The sequence below is a fragment of the Lithobates pipiens genome, unplaced genomic scaffold (assembly GCF_037356315.1).
Source record: "Lithobates pipiens isolate NorthernLeopardFrog02 unplaced genomic scaffold, aLitPip1_a1.2 Scaffold_18, whole genome shotgun sequence".
Lineage (NCBI taxonomy): Eukaryota > Metazoa > Chordata > Amphibia > Anura > Ranidae > Lithobates > Lithobates pipiens.
Window position 1 is genome coordinate 258,277,912 of NW_027507758.1, and position 17,999 is coordinate 258,295,910.

At 39.8% G+C, this 17,999-nt stretch overlaps 1 protein-coding gene across 1 annotated transcript in view; it reads left to right on the forward strand.

Annotated features, from left to right (window-relative positions):
- MOXD1 (monooxygenase DBH like 1) overlaps positions 1 to 17,999 on the forward strand; it is a 146,199-nt gene that overhangs the window by 48,122 nt on the left and 80,078 nt on the right. Inside the window, exons 2-4 of the mRNA XM_077486857.1 lie at positions 8,906 to 9,052; positions 9,180 to 9,344; positions 14,204 to 14,287. Coding sequence (XP_077342983.1) covers positions 8,906 to 9,052; positions 9,180 to 9,344; positions 14,204 to 14,287 — 396 coding nt within the window. The remainder of the gene's footprint in view (positions 1 to 8,905; positions 9,053 to 9,179; positions 9,345 to 14,203; positions 14,288 to 17,999) is intronic.

The window sequence follows — 17,999 nt, forward strand, 5'->3', positions numbered from 1 at the left end:
AGTAAGTGAGAGTGATAACACCAAATTTAAAACACCTGAGACCTTGTAACATTAACGGGTCACATGACACCAGGAGGAAAAATAGCTAATTGGGCCCAATTTGGACATTTTCTCTTAGGGGTGTACTCACTTTTGGGTACCAGCAGTTTAGACATTAATAGCTGGGTGTTGAGTTGAGTATTTTTAGGGGGCAGCAAATGTACACTGTTATACAAGCTGTACACTCACTACTTTACATTGTAGCAAAGTGCAATTTCTTCAGTGTTGTCACATGAAAACATATAATAAAATATTTACAAAAATGTGAGGGGTTTACTCACTTTTGTGAGATACTGTATGCCTGTGTGTGCAGATGAACCTGGGCAGAGAAGAAAATAGAGGGAGATAGCTGTGAGGGGCTGCACATGCTTTCACTTGTGAATACTGCAAATCCTCCACCTTATGTAATTGACTGTGCATGTCAAGTGACTCCGGGATGTGTATCTTAGTACACATCCTAGTACGTGTGGTAGGCTGCACCTTCTGTAACCCCCTTTTTTCCCTGGGCCCAGATGCTGATGCCCACACTGGATGATCTCCCTGCTAGAGTGGGAACTTGGAAGCAAAGCTGCCGACAGTCTGCGGGGAGGTACTAAAGCTGACTGGGTGCTTCAGCTTAGTACGACAGCAGAAGTAAGGTATGTGGAAGATGGTGGAGCTTTTAAGGAGTGGGAAAAAAGAGTAAGTGGATGGAGGATTCTGTGCAGCGGTCAGAGCTGAAGAGGGCAAAAGTAAGATGTTGATGGAAAATGTAGAGGTAAGCAGCTGTGGAAGAGGGCTGAACTCTGCACTTTGTATGTGGCTCAGCCTTGAACTCTGCTCTCTGTACGTAGCACACCCTTGAAGGCTTCCCTCTTTATGTAGTGTACTCTTGAACTCTGCACTCTGCATTCTTACTGCCCTTTTAAGTTACCACTGTTAGGGAAATTTGGTCACTCCTACTATTTGATGTCGCTTGGTGGGTGTGCATGTTGGGGGGAGGAGGTCGTTTTGGGAGGACATGGCTGAGTTCTTGCACCTATTCTCTGGTAAAAAGCCCTAATTACTGCTGTGTGCATTAATCGAGAGTGGTTAAAAACATGTATGCTGCATGTTTTGAGGAAAGAACGAGTGGTCTGTGCAGGTATCTCTATGTTTACTGGCATGCTTGAGGAATGCCAGTCCGTTATAGCTGTTTTGGATGAAAAAAGGTGATTCTTTTTTTCTGCTTCTGGATTCTATGTTTAAAAACTATTATCTATTAGCCTCCTACTACCCTAGGCAACATCACTAGACCTAAACAAAATAAAAATGTGTTAAAAAGTAAAGATTACTCACCTTAAACTCCAGTTCATGGCCTGTTCACCTAGGCACCGGTGAAGTCATACAGAGGCCTGAAATACCAGAGGATCCCAAATCTTGTGAGAATGTGCTCCTGCATGCCTAGGTGAACGGGCATGAGAATGAAGCTTAAAATAAGTAGCTTTTAGATTTTAATGCTAATGTGTTTAGTTTAGATCAAGTGGTTTTGCATCTGGACTAAAAAATAGGTGAAAGAGTCTCACTGAGACTCTATCACTATCACTGATAGTTTTGAGTGGAATAAAAAGAGAAATACAATACACGTAAAAAGAAATATAATACATGTAAACATTGAGCTTATAATAGTACAAATGCTGTACTATTATAAGCTCAATGTTTACATGTATTATATTTATTTTTACGTGTATTATATTTCTATTTAATGCAATCTATCATTTTTCCTTTTCTTTCCAAAGCCATTTGGCTGACAGTTAATATCAGGAATAGAATGACTGTTGTGTGTGCGAACTGCTGGTATAAGGAAGTTTCTTCCTGGGTCACCCAGCTGGCCTTAAGGTTTTGCCTATAGCGATGCATTTCAAAATGAATCATCATCTCATTTTTTCACAGTCAACATTCTGTGTGTGCAACTTATTCAGAGTTTACGGGTATATTGTACTCAAAATTCTGATAATAAAAAAAAGTTTTTGTATATCTTACAAAAATTCAGACTCAGGTAGCTAATTTAGCAATTGTTAGTAGGTATATTATTCTTTATTTAAAACTATTTACTAATACTTTCTATCTGTAATTGTTGGAAGCATTTCTATTGTTGATTTGAAATGAAGGTAAAGTGTAGGAAATGTGAAAAAAAGTGTAATTCCTGTCAAAACCCAACTAAGCTTAAATCAACTCCCACCTATTCTATCTACCCTGTAAAAGGTAGAGATATGTATACTTACCTATTCTTAAGTTGCTCCAGTCTGGTCACATGATCTCTCCAGTGGAGCTTCAGTGTAAAGGTAAGATCGCCGCCAACAGCTGCAAAACCAAGTGATAATGTCACCCATAGGCTAGCCATGGGGCAGCCATTGACGGCTGTTCCTCCTCCCAACCAGTGCTGGGACCTGATCATGTGATCAGAATGGAGTGACTTCCAAATAGGTAAGTATAGCCAACAATCCAGCAGCTGGAAAGGAAATACGTTTGCTGTAAGGATAATTATTTAACCATCTAACCACCTCAGGACCTGCATGTTGCATCCCATTCCTGTCCAGCCATTTTTCAGTTTTCAGTGCTGTGTTAGTGGGACTGAAAATTACTTGGTCATGCAACACTGTACCCAAATAAATTTTATATCAGTTTTCTGAGACAGATAGAGAATTATTGTTGTGTAATTTAGTAACCACTGGGTCTTTTATTGTTTATGATATAGAGAATGTTGAAGAAAGAAAAACTGTTCTCCTTTCTTTCTAGTAGAGATGAGCTGAAGTTTCAGTCCAAACACAAGTTTGGACCAACTTTGGCTATTCAGGCATTCATCTGAACATCAGACTTTTAGCCCATTTGGCAGGAGCCAACTATCACTCATAGTAGGTGTATTTCTAATGCTACTATCTATAACAGTGTCCTATCTGTCAATGACTGCTAAGAAAGCAGTTGGTTCCAGCACCAGCTGCAACCTCAGCAACCAGTGATATCACCTTGACCCATATATTTACTGGCCAGGAATCCCAGACCATGTAAACACATGGGGGGGAATAGTGTGACATCACTGACCAAATATGGCCACATGGACACTGACACTGACATTGACCAGATATGAGAGTGAATAAATTTGGACAATGGCATCACCTAAGAGACCCCATAACTTTATTTACTTAGCTGCGAGCCTGGGACATGTCATTCAGCACTAGTTGGTGGCAGAATCAGATGTATCAGCTTGAGGGATATTTTTTCTTTTGGTGGGCTTTATTCATCATGATTGACATTGATCTGCATAGCTAGTTCAAGTAATTGATGATGGATGTACTAAGTACCCCCTATTCATTCATATGTGAGAGTTTTTAAAGGGGGCTTCCAAATTCTGGTTAACTCCTCCCACAGACCCCCACAACCACTGGGCCAGAGTTGTGGGAAATAGTCCCCTGTCCTTACTTTCACCTGAACTTTAATCATGTTCTGTAAATCTGCTTTGAACTGAATCCAGGTACATTCGGGTCATCCCTAGTTTCTAGTATATAAAAAAATGCCAGAATAGTACACCCCAAGATGGTCTAATATTTTCCCATATTTCTGGAAATGAACAAATATGTTGGTATTGAGGGGGTTAACAAATAAATTACAGTGTGCTTAGCCTTTGAACTCACCCACTGAAGCCAAGTACTTCAAGTCTTCAGTTATTAGTGAAAATTTTTTTCCCAGAGGATGGCTAGATGTCCACAATAACCCAAAAACACTTGAACCACCCTTAAAAACAATTGCACAATTATTGGTGACCAGTGACACTTAAAATCCCCAAACCTCATCATTGGTGGTCAGTAGCACTTTAAACAATCCCACAACATCAGTGGTAAGTGTCCCTGTAAATCCAGCCAAACACATTCCCATAATCATTGGTGGTCAGAGGCATTTTAAGATTCCCTCACTTTGATTCCCTCACTTTGATTCACAGCCAAAAGATATCCAATAACATTAAAGGGGTTGTAAACCCATTCTATGCATTAAGGTGAAAAACCTCCTTTAGTGTAGCAGCCCCCCAGTGCCCCCATTTTACTTACCTGAACTCTGTCTTTCCCGTGCCTGGAATGAGACCACCAGCTCCAGTCGGGTCTGGTGTCCTGATTGGATAGATTTATAGCAGCACAGCCATTAGCTCCTGCTGCTGTCAATCAAATTCAATTAACCCTGCCTTTCCGGCTCCGGGAGCATGCACACTAGCTTCTGTGGGAGCTGGGGGGCGGGGTCAATAGACTCAGAAGAAGGACACTGGAGCACACCGGCATGGGTTCCTCTAGGGAGAGCGCTTCTCCAACGGGGCACTCAAGGACAGTTGGAGCCAGGAGAACCACTGAGGGACCCCAGAAGAGGAGGATCAGGGCCACGCTGTGCAAAACCAACCAGTAAGTATGACATGTTTTTTTTTTTTTTTTTTTTTATTGCCTTTAGAAATCCTTTAATGCTCAATGATTTCCCCAGCTTTGATTTTTTTGGTCCTCCGCTGCAGCTAGAGGAATTAATGAATGGATTCTATGGATACTATACTGTTTACACTTGTTATTGCTATGAGTTATTTCTGCTCTCACTGGCACTGTCTTTTACTTGTGTACTGCTGTGTCCAATCACAATGGATCACAGGATTGTGTGTGAGCCTGGGCAGACGCACAGTGCACATACAGTATATGAGGATCTATGGGTACATCCAGGGGTCAAGTCCTGGGGAAAAAAGTGTGGGAAGTCCCACCCAGGATCCACTTCCCCCACCAAAAAAAAAAAATGATACGCTCATATGCACAAACGTGGTATTTTTCATCCAATTTTCGTATTGTGTGTATGAAGCTTAACTGTTAGTACAAAAAAAACAAAAAACAATCCTCAATAAACATAAATACGGTAATTCTCTGAATAATCAGCATTCATTCAGTTGTGCTTCCATACAAATGTGAACATCATGTTCTGATCTTTATTGGGGAATGTTATTTTGTATATAGTGTTTATGTGGTGAGTTTACACTTTTCATTGAACAGAGTTTGGATAACACAGGGTTAAATGGAAAGGTCATAAATTAACTGCACATTATCTGGACAGAATGCTTGGGGAGATAGTGATGTGTTCCTGCTTAGGAGATGTATGTTAGCTTGGGGGGCTGCAAACTCTGCAGGGCTCCAACACACACTCGCTGTTATTCCAACCCTTCACATATTTTCACATAAACTTCCCTCCTGGCATTAAACTTTGCCAGGTTTTGTGCTCAGCTTACCACCCCAAACTGATGTTCCTCCCTCAGCTCACCTCTCTCCCTGCATGTCCTGTGAGCAAAATAGCTGTGCTCCTCCTGTGGGTTCTCTCATCATATGGCACTGAAGATAGAGGAGGGGGGATTCAGCAGGACACACAGAGCAAGTATGCAGGAGACTGGGGGGGGGGGGGGGTGAGGAGACAGAAAATCAGGGGGGGGGGGGGGGGCGGAGAGGAGCGCATCACGAGAGGTCTGACTAAATACAATCACTTAGCAGCAGGGACATGATCTACCTGTCAGCTAGCTGTGATTGACAGGTAGATTGAAGCGGAATCTGTCATGGGGTCCCCTACTGGCAATGACTGAATGGTCAGGTGTGCGGCACTTACTATTGCGAGCTGTGTCGGCGGCTGCTAGTGTAGCACCTGCCACACAGCTCACATACTTTAAAGTCTTGCAGAACATGGCTGCTAATGGGAACTGAGTTCCTGTTGTGGAAAAAGTACAGGAACTCCGTTCCCATGCGTTCCCGCAGGACTTGAGCCCTGGGTACATCCATCCACTAGAGTAGGGGTGGTAAGCAGCCGTTTATTAACTACGATTGGTTGTAAATTGATTATATTTAAGATCACAAGAAATAGTAAGTAAAGAAATATAGAACATATTCTAATTCCTCAGAGAACTATAAGGAAGCATTGCAAAAAGTGTACTTGTATGGTGTATAATTTTGGGCACAAAGCCCTGAAATACATGTAATCAATCAACACATTTTCTATATCTCTACATGGATTTGTTATATACAAAATTGAAGTATTAAACAAAATTCTCCTTCGATAAGTATGCAAAGAGTTAAGGCCTCATTTTGTGTTCTCTATCAGACACTGTCCATATGAGCTGAGAATCTAAAATCTTTAAAATTATATCTTTGTATCCCCTGGGAAAAAAAAAAAAAACATCAAAATGAATTCTGCTGGTGTAGGAAAAAAGAGCAACAGGAGTTTAAACTGGGATGACAAGTAGCATTATTTGTTTCACCATGAGTTTCTCTAAGATCTCAGAGATAAAAGGAAACATGCAGGAACATGAAAGTAAATTCACATGAAGGCTTTGATTTTCAGAGTGAGAGTGCTAAGACAGCTGTTCCATAAACGGAAGGAAATCTTCCCATAGGGAGCAAGTTAATTGAATCTGAAATTCTAAGACACAATAATGTGTTTGTTAGTATGTTTAACCTAATATAAATAAATTTGTATTGTGCAAAAATAGCTTTTATAATTGTTTTGACCTGAAAAATGGCAAAAGATATAGAGCCTACACCACTCTGAGAGATCCAGAGCTCAGAGTGGGTCTGAAGGACTTGATAGCTGGTCAAGTGCCCCCCCCCCCCGGAATCAGGGATCGGATCTTAAATTCAACACAGTGGCGTGGCTATTGGTGTGCGGGCAGCCATCACCCGGGTGCCACCTGCTAGTGGGGTGACACCATCATGGTGCTGTCAAGCCCCCCCATCAGTGTAGTGTGACTTTGACTCTTTTTCCTGCTCAGTCCAGCAGAGAACTCTGCGGCGTTGTGACAGGAGAAAGGCAAGCTGCGGGCTGTCAGAGGTTTCCCCCGCTCGCCCCTCCTTTCTCCTGTCAGGGATAAGAGATGGCGGCTCTCACCAGGTTCCCCGCCTAGCTTCCTGCCCGCTCCTTCCCTACTGGCCATAACTGAGGGCCAATCAAAGGAGACTAGGAGAGGAGAGCATCGGGAGACATGTAGTCCGAAAGATTGGCGGTCCCATTTTCCACAGGGAGGAGTTTACAGCTTGATCAAGAGAGAGGTTGAGAGATTGCAGCCTGGAAAAAAGCAGGGGGAGAGAGTGCTACAGGACAAACAACGAGGAGTGTGCTGGGCAGAAGCCAGAGAGAGAGTCACGCTGCCCAGCGCCACCAGGGAGAGAGCCACACTGCCCAGCGCCACCAGAGAGAGAGCCACACTGCCCAGCGCCAACAGAGAGAACCACGCTGCCCAGCACCACCAGAGAGAGAAAGGCTGAGCCACTACCAGGGTACATACATACTAAACTACTCACCGGAGACACACTGGGGAACCAAGAGTGAGCGACCGTCCAGCCAGGGGGATCACTGCTGTAGTTTCGCTGTGTCTGGTAAGAGGGTCTGTTTGCCATTATCCATTACTTATCCTAGAGAGAGACTACTATGTCTGCAGACTCTGACCATGATAATGTGATAATGATATTGTCGAAAAGGGGCGGTGCATTAGTGACCCTAAAATGATGCTCCCCCCTGAAAAAAGTTCTGCGGACGCCCATGTGGGTAACTACAGCGGGGTATTTTTCAGGTAACTGAAAAGATTTTTACAGATTACATTTTATCAGCGTGCCTTGGAATGGCAATTTGATTTTAAGGTAAATGAAAAGTGCTAAAATAACAATCTGTTATGATTTATCCCTCTCCTTGCAGGTTTCCAGGTAATTGTATGTTGGTTTTGAAAGCAAACACCTTGTTTTTTATCTATGCGGTACAAATAAAAATATACACTATATTACCAAAAGTATTGGGACACCTGCTTTCACACGCACATGAACTTTAATGCCATCCAGGTCTTAGTTCGTAAAGTTCAATATTGAGTTGGCCCACCCTTTGCAGCTATAACAGCTTCTACTCTCCTGGGAAGGCTGTCCGCAAGGTTTAGGAGTGTGTCTATGGGTATGTTTAACTATTCTTCCAAAAGCACATTTGTGAAGTTAGGCACTGATGTGGACAAGAAGGCCTGGCTCGCTGTCTCCGCTCTAATTCATCCCAAAGGTGTTCTATTAGGTTGTGCGCAGGCCAGTCAAGCTCCTCCACCTCAAACTTGCCCATTCATGTCTTTATGGGCCTTACCTTAATGCCCTCTTCTGATAAATTCCCCATAGTAAATGCCCCCCCCCCCTTCTGATTCCAATCCACTGTCAAGATGCCTTCCTTCATTTATAACCCCTATATAGTGTTGCTGCCCACTTATTCCACAAAGTTTTCAAATAGATATACAGAACTAACAGCTTATTTGATATGCACTGAATGGTACTGCCATGTCATGCACTGCAGGGATTTCCTTTTTCTGAGAAAAAAAAATGTGCTGCTTTTAGGTATAACTGTATTTACAATAAGGTACTTCTGTGTCCAAAGAAAGCAATCTAACAAGGAAGAACCACCAGTGTATGACATAAAAGTTATGGCAATTGTTTTATTTTTCCGATTACATTTGGAATTTTATTACTAAATACAGCATTAAACTATAGTATTGGCAGAGGTGCAGGGCTGTAAAGAAGAATCACAAGACTTTCTAAAGTCCCGGTAACATATTGGTCAAATAACAACATGTCCTATTTAGATGCTTTTCACATTAAGCAGCTGTTTATACCTATTCTTTGTGTCAGATCTGAATATTTTTTTTTTGATTTGTTTATGTGTAATGTAAACACACATTACTATGTGTTTTCATGCATTTCCTTTACTTTCAATGAAATATAAAAGTACCTTAAAATATAGAGAATGAATGGGCCCAAAATAAATGTACGGTATACGCCTTTGGGATTATTGATCAACCTTCCCTTTGCTATTTATCTTTGTTTTTTCGTAGGATTACTTTACTGATAGTAAGAGAGTTCTTCACCGAGACGCCCAGCAAAATTATAAACTTAACTATGCAATAGAAAATGGCACACACACTACCCTTAAGTTCAGCCGAGCTCTTCAAACCTGTGACCTGTATGATAAAAATATAACGGTAAGTTGCACTTTAGTCTTTAATATCCTGATGACAATATTTAATAAATAGAATTACATTTTAGTGTTTAATGTCATAATAAAATATTAAATGGAAGGAATTACATCTTATTTTTATATTATTTCAGGAAAGCACAATACGAATAATTTGGGCATACCATGATGATGACATTGAAGGTACTGGGCCAACCTACCATGGGTCAAATCGGGGTCAGAAGAGCTTACGCCTACTCAACCCAGAAAAAAATGTGATGTCTGTTGAAGCTCAATCTTTCATCTTTACGCATCAGAACGTAAGCTTCTGTCCTGTTCTGTTGATACCACACTTTCATCACCAATAATTAATCATAACCTTTTGCAAAAACAATATTTTCTCAAATTTACCTCCGGTTAGGAGATTGCATTTGCAGTAAATCTTTCAGTTTTTTGTTAGAATTACAGTCTGAGGATGTATTCACATCTCTGTTTTGAAGTGTGGTGAGGTGCTTTAATATGCAGTGGTGGGGTGAAAAAAAACTGTGTTCTGCTACAAGCACACATCCCCCCTAAACCTCTAACTCAGGGTGCTTGCTCCTGGTGATCACTGGCCGCTCCATAAATTCTACCCACAAATTCTCCAAGAAGATGTAAAGCAATTTATTGTTTAAAAGCTTTGGTTGAGTTTATTGAGCTCTCTTAAGCAAAAAAAGGTATAGGGAGCTGTACTGTCATGTGAAGGATTTACCAAAAGAACTCGAAAAAACAACATACAACGGTGCAGTTCCATGCATGGGAGAGGCAGTTATGATGTTCAGTAGTAATCGGCCTGAACTGAATGATGAAAATAGCAGTCACAACACATCTAAATTCTATAGGAAAGTTTAATCTTAAACCGAAAAAAAAAAAAGGTAGAGCTGTCAATTATGTACCAAATGGCCATGAAAACTGTTTCATATCATATGTGAGTGCTTTTTGGCAGTACTACACTGTATTATCTTAAAAGTGCACAACACACTTCAAAACCACAACCCTGCATTTCAGAGACAAGGTCATTTTTATCCAGAACTAAACATTTGGATGCACTGTTTTAGAGACAATAGCCACACATATTGAACATTAGCATCTTGATTAGGTTGCACTGTAGGAATAAGAGACTGGACTATCCTTAACATGAAAATTCAGAAACAGTGTATTATTTCAGAAACAAGAGCCATATTAGTGTACACTTGCTGAAGAGTAGCCTAAGTTTTTTAACATAAAATAAAAATGAGGGTATAATATTTCACAGACAATAACCACACATATAATACAGTGGATGGAAAGTATGCAAGCAGCTTGATTAGGCTGAAATATAAAAGGGAACACAAGGCAGTTTTATCATAATAATAAAAGTTAGAAGATATTATTTCAGAGACAATAGCCATGAATATTATACATTTGCTGGAAAGTATAACAGTAGCGTAATTAGGCTGCAACATAAGAGGGAGAGATATGGCAGTTTTTATCATGAAATAAAAATGGTAGTGTTTATTATTTCAGAGACATAGACCCATACATATTGTACATTTATGAAGAGTATGTAAGCAGATTTATTAGGCAGCAATTAAGAGGGGGAGACAAGGCAGGTTTTGTCATGGCACCTTTCATATAGAGGTGAGTAGCCAGTAGTCCTGGAGCTCACATTCACAAAAATATTGTGTCTGTTTACAACACTTTCTTTCAATATCACACGTTATGTAGAGCAGATCAGCAGACATTTATAAATAATTATATGAGCTGAACTTTTTTCACATTGATGTGATGTGTATTTGCTATAGTAATGACTTCAACTTGTTTTTACAATGCTTGCATTATTTTAGGAGGATATAAAGAATTGCTTGTGGGTAAATGCATTGGGTTATTTTAGGCAACTCAAATAGCTTAAGATGTTACTTTTTGGGGGATGCAGAATGATGTTGACTCCACACAAGGTCATGCTGATGACAGCACCCATCAAATAAAGCATATCTAAGCCAAAACTTTTTTCTTGTTTTGGATGGAGTGGAGAATGGAGAACTTCTGTCAAGTTTTTATTCTCATCATTTAGTAGAGATTTTCACTCACTTGCTGTTGCATTGTTTGGTCAGGAGATGAACCACTTCAATGCTGAGCACATTCGCCCCCTTCTTGCCCAGGCCAATTTTCAGCTTTCAGCACTGCCACACTTTGAATGACAATTTTGTGGTCATGCAACACTGTATCCAAATTCATTTTTTATCAGACAGAGGGAGCTTTATTTTGGTGGTATTTAATCAACTGGGGTTTTCTGTTTTGCAAAAAAAATAAAAATTTTTGAAAAAAATAATTTTTTTTCTTAGTTTTTGTTAGAAAACTTTGCAAATAAGTAATTTTTCTCCTTCACTGATGTGCACTGATGAGGCTGCAAGGATGGGCAATGATAGATTGTACTGATGAGGTGGCACTAAAGGGCACTAATGAGACAGCACTGAAGGGCACTGATGAGCTGGCACTAATCTGGGCAATGATAGGCAGCACTGATATGCAACACTGATGAGCACTGATAGACAGCACTAATGGACATTGATAGGCAGCACTTTTGGGCCCTGATAGGCGGCACGGCTAGGCGGGACTGATGGGAACTGATTGGCAGCACTGATGGGCTGCACTGATGAGCAGGCACAGATTTATAATTTTTATTTAAACAATAATGTAAATGTGTTATTTATTTATTACAAATGATGTTTGATAGAATTAATAAATCCTTTTGTGATATGAGTCATCTTGAAAACAGAAATTGAGATTCAGAAACTAAGAATACTTAGAACTGTTGTAAGAATGTCACATGTAAATTAAAACTCTTAACTGGTTCCCGACTGGCTCACGCAGATATACTTTGGCAAAATGGCTCCCCTGGGCGAAATTCCATATGGGTATGTCCTACCTTTTTTGCCCACCAGATGGCAAGCTCGGCTGCTGCATGGCGAGGGACCAATGAGCGTGGCCGGCAGGCATTAGCGCCCCCAGCCACAAGCTATCGCGTGCATGAGCGCCAGAATGTCAGCATGTGTAAACACACACAAAGGCCTGTGCTGTCAGGGAAAAAGAAAAATATTGTTTGTTCCTACTAAGTAGGAAAAATGATATGTTTCCTCTCCTAGTCACTCCCATCCACACACAGTTAGAACACATAGTTACATAGTTAGTAAGGTTGAATAAAGACATCAGTCCATCCAGTTCAACCTGAGTGAGTTTCTACAATTGTCCCTATCCCTTTACATTGCACACTCACATTGGTCCCTACCCTCAAGGAGCCACAATCCAAGATCCCCAGTTGTATACTAGGGCCAATTTTAGACAGAAGCCAATTAACCTACCTGCATGTCTTTGGAGTGTGGGAGGAAACCGGAGTACCCGGAGGAAACCCACGCAGGCACAGGGAGAACATGCAAACTCCAGGCAGGTAGTGTCATGGTTGGGATTTGAACCAGTGACCTTTTTTACTGCTAGGCGAGAGTTCTAACCACTACACCACTGTGCCGCCCTACCACTACACCACTGTGCCGCCCTAACACAATGAGGGAACACACAATTAACCCCTTTATCACCCCTAGTGTTAACCTCTTCCCTGCCAGTGACATTTACAGAGTAATCAGTGCATTTTTATAGCACAGATCGCTGTATAATTGTCAGTGGTCATAAAAATGTGTCAAAAGTGTCCGATCTGTCTGTCGCAATGCCATAAATCTTTCCCATAGTTTGTAGATGCTATACATTTTGCGCAAACAAATGAATATACGCTTACTGCAATTTTTTTTTCCAAAGCATATGTAGAAGTATATTTATTGGGCTAAACTGATGAAGAATTTTTTTTTTTTTTTAAAAGGTTTGGGGGAATATTTATTATAGCAAAAAGTAAAAAATATTGTTTTTTTCCACAATTGTTGAATTTTTTTTGTTTATAGCGCAAAAAATAAAAACCACAGAGGTGATCAAATACCACCAAAAGAAAGCTCTATTTGTGGGGAAAAAGGACACAAATGTTGTTTGGGTACTGCATTGCATGACCGCAATTGTTAGTTAAAGCCACGCAATGCCAAATTGTAAAAAGTGCTCTGGTCAGGAAGGGGGTAAAATCTTCCGGGAATGAAGTGGTTAACAAATTACAATCAAGGCATCAGGCATCTCTGCCTAGAACTGATATTCAACATCAGTTCTTGCATGTTATTCTCTGGCCAACTGCTTTATATCTCTCAGAACTCCTGCTTGTAAATCTCAAAGTTGGAGATTTTAGCCCTCCCAAGCATTGCATTTACTCTTTTTTCTTTAAGCCAGGCAATATATTTATGTTCTCTCCTTTCCATTTTCTAAAAGAATTTAATAGAAGATTCAAAGCAGAAAGCAATATTTTCTGCACTAAAGCTAAATAAGGTCATATTGGCTGGGTAGGGACAATAAACAGTAAACCCACCAGGAAAATTTAATATTTGGAGCTCCAATGGTAAATGTGTTATAAGATGCTGATCTCAATCCACTTCAGAAAAATAATTTTTGGACATAAATAACTTAAATGTGTAATGGTGATCTTTTTGATCTGCATTTGAATTCAGTTTAATTAAATTTAAAAGAATATACATTATACCCTGCTATGTGTCATATTTTTGCTGTTAAAATATTTAAAGCAGAACTCCAACCAAAAATAACAGCATAAAAATAAAGAGCCCCAGGGAAAATAAAATATAAAAAACTGTTTTCACTGCAATATTCACCTTCAGTCCAGAGCTACCCCGGATGTTCTTCATCATTATTTAACCCACTTACTCTAAACCCAAATCTTCTTGGACCCGCTTCAGCTCAGTAAAGGGAGAAGCATCGTAAGTACAGTAATGATGAGCACGTCTTTCTGATCGCCACCCTATTAGCACTCTCTTTGTTAGCAAAAATAAATGACTAGCTCCTTCTGCTGCTTCTTCCTTTCTCACCCCACTCCTGCTATACAGGAATTATGGTCAAATTCAGATACTTATACTGCTTGTATTAAAATAAAATAACAAATCAACAATAAAATATTATAAAAATAAAAATACATTTAATGGTGTAATAATATTGACAGAGCTGCCTTCATTTGTATATGTCTAGATTTCAACTTCTAGCTTTCTATTTATCTTCAAGATAGGTTCCTATTCCATATAAAGACACAACTTATTGGTGCCAGATGTTTAAGATGCCCGTACTGGACAAGAAGCATCACATCATTAAGGTAGGTTTATTGTATTTCATCTTAAATTATAAAATGCAACTGCATTATCACTTTGGACCAAACCATTGTACTTGCGTATATAAAGGCAATCTTTGTCTTTAATTTTTGAAAAAGAGGGAAGAGTTACATTTTGTTGTCATTTGGGAGATTTTCCTTTACTATGTGGCCTAAAGAAGCAACAGAAAATTAGAGGAAATCTCCCCAAAATGAGGGTTCATCTTAGACAATTGCCATTCAAAAATGTATCTCCATTGGATGATTTGCCTCCACACCCTACACTCGTGACAACTCAAAAGTGTTGGATCCCCCCCCCCCCCCACCTTTCTGTCTCAGTGAAAAAATAGCATGTGAATCTACTTATTGGAATGAAAAATTGATAGAATATCTATCCCTTCCCCACTCTATCCAAAACTAACAAAATGTTTTAAAAACACCTTAAGTCAGACTTTCCCAATCTTTTCAACACAGAGGAACCCTTAAAATAACTTTCCAAGTCTCTGATAACCCTTGCTAAAAATTACTATATCTACAACTCATTAGTGTGATGGCTGGTGGGAAGAATTTTCCTTACAATTGTGTTTATTGGGAATAATTACCCCCTTACAGATAGCTAAAAAGATCAATGGTGTCAGTGGGAGCTTATGCTCATTGGGAGAAGAAGAAAATGCTCATTGCTCAAGGAAACCCTAGCTACCTCTGGAGGAACCCTGGCTAAAAAACCCTACCTTAAGTCCTAGCTTGATGGAATTTTTTTTCCTAATAAATATAATTTCTTACATAAAAATATAAGAAAAATAATTAACCTGGCTCACTTTTCACTTTGCTCTGCATGGGCAAAGTGACATATTAACTTTAAAAGAATAAAAATGTATGTATTTTGTAAATGTGTGTGAACATTCCGTATAAATCTGCCACTCCTGATTGGCCAGCAGTTCCTTGTCCAGGTTTTATACACAAGTGATTTTTAAAGTTAAGATAAAACAATTAATTAAAGATGTATTCTCCATAAATGAGTGAACAATCCCACAGGAAGAAAATTAATGCTGCTTCCTTCTGGATGCTGTATGTCTCCCAGTAAAGGCTTCATTTTTTTAAATAGTTTTAGCAAGATTAGATGCAGAGGATGAGTTTTGAAGGACTACAAGAATTGTTATATGGTCCATAGGACAGCAAAAATTGCTATAGGTCCCAGCAATTATTTATTCTTCTGTTTCATGTAAAACCGATGCACCTATGCAATTCAAGGATTTTAAAAGAAATTTCTTTGCTGTGCTTTGATTATAAAGTGGGAAGTGCGGCTAAACTATACATTGGTTAATTTTAACATATTTCTATACTTAGCTGGCTGCAACAGAATGTTCTTTGCCCTTGTACACATGGTCGGACATTCTGACAACCAAATCCGTTGGATTTTGTCCAACGGATTTTGTCCGACTGATTTTTTCCGACGGATTTTGTCCAAAACTGTTGTATACACACGGTCGGACGAAGTTGTCGGAAAATCCGATCGTTCAGAACATGATGACGTTATTTCGTTACGACGGGACTACGTTAAGGCTAGTAGCCAATAGCTTTGATGTAGGAATTTGATCTGAGCATGCGTAGCACTTTGTCCGATCGGAATTCTTTACACATGATCGGAGTATGTCTGATCGGAGCAGTTTGTCGGAAAATATTTCCAGCAAGTTGGAAAATTTGGTCCGACGGATATTCCAACGGAAACAATCCGATGCATACCACACACAGTCGGAATATCTGACAAAACGGTCCAATAGGACACATTCCGTCGGAATCTCAGACCGTGTGTACAAGGGCTTTCTCTCTTGCAGCTATGCATGTAAAAGGCTGCAAGATCAATGTGGGGGTGCTTATTGGTTCTTGTTTTATTTTTTCTGCGATCCCGAATAGGGACGAAGCCAACATACCTGTGTTTGGCTTGCAAGAGGTCTGTCAGAGAGCTTAAAAGTTCAAATGTTATTCAAAACCCTACTGAAATCAATGAGGAACAAAATCTTTAAAATTAATTATTGTAATTTTCATGACTAATCAGCAAGAGATTATCAAATAAATGGCATGGTGGCTGGGAATTGCCAGGAGGGGCATATACTAATGCAAACTTTTTTTTTTATGTGTTTTTAATAAGGCCTAAGGTAAAACATAAAAAATGTGCACTTCCCTTAAAAACATGGGGGTGCCTTATACCAGTCTGTGAAATGTTGCACCTGTACAATATTTATAATGTACAACAGAAACACATATACACAATTGAAAATATCATTTACATTTCTTGTAATGAATATTTTCCTGCCAGCTTTTTTTTCTGTAAAAAATGGCATGGAGACCTTCAAAATACACAGACAAGACCCCGTAAGCTCTGGTATTTATTTTGGGGGTCCCTTTAGGGGGTTCCCAAGCTAAAATTTCACTTTTCCTATAGTACATCCTACAGCAAAACAAATTCCATGGGGTTTCCCCTTGAAAACGCATACTAGATCCTTATCTTAGGTGAACATGTGATATGGATTTGAAGGGGGACCCACAAAAAAATTGTCATGAGGTCCCTTCAAAATCCATACCAGACCCTTATTCTTGCATGCAGCCTGACTGACAAGGAAAGTGGGAAGCAGATGTACACCCCCCTGCTGAACAATACAAGACTCTCAGCTAGGGTATGGTACATTGCCAGGGAAACCTCTCGAACCTGGTACATTTAGCAGCTGTAGTAATACTGCATGTAAATGTATGACTTCCAGAAGCAATTGATGGTTCACTTTTACGGGCAAGCGAATCCCACATGTAGTTTGACTGAATCCTACTTCAATCTAAACATCTAAACATTATCATTATTCCTGAACAAAAATACCACTTGTCCTGCTCCACAGACTTTTTTTTTTGTTCAGTCCAGCATCATGTAACACCAATGTTTCTGGTAGCAGAACAAATACATGATGCCAATATCATGCACTATTACCAGAATTATATTTTAGCATTTTACTTGATTTGTGTTAAGGTTGAATATATAAATAACAAAGGAGAGTACATGAATTCCAGAGTTAGACTAATAAATACAGCATACCAAAAACAATACTTGCAAGGGATCCTTGATTTGTGTTTAAAAGTTTAATCCAGTTTTACCAGAGTGGTACCACATTACTAGTGTGATGCCACCATATCTGATGTAATGATCCCTTGTTACCAAAGCCAGTGAACATTTTCTGAATAAAGTCATGTTACAGAGACAGAAAACTTGGGCAACCAACTTCTTGGAATTACAGTCCTCCCTTTTCCCCTTTTATTATCTATCAAAAGGCCCTAGACCACCATTGAGCTTCTAACCTTGGCTTGTTCAATTAAGCTTTGGTAATAAAACCTGGAAGCTCGTTGGTTTCTATGCAGAAGTGAGCCTGATTTCGCACTTTCCAGCTTTAGTAAATAAACCCCACTGTGTACTTAAAAGTGGGGTAAGTTTGAGATGACCTGGGAACCTTGGGCCTATATGTGGGGTCACCTCTGACCACCAACTCATACACAAATGCAATACTACCGAATATCCAGGCTGATGCTCCTCCCCGATACCCCTTCCTACTCTTCTCTCCATCCCTCTCTAACTGTTCACTTTTCTCTATTCCCCCCTCCGTCTCCTCTCTTCTTCACCTCATGCAGCTATTTTTATTGGTAACAATCGTCTTCTTCATATGGTTCACCCAGAATG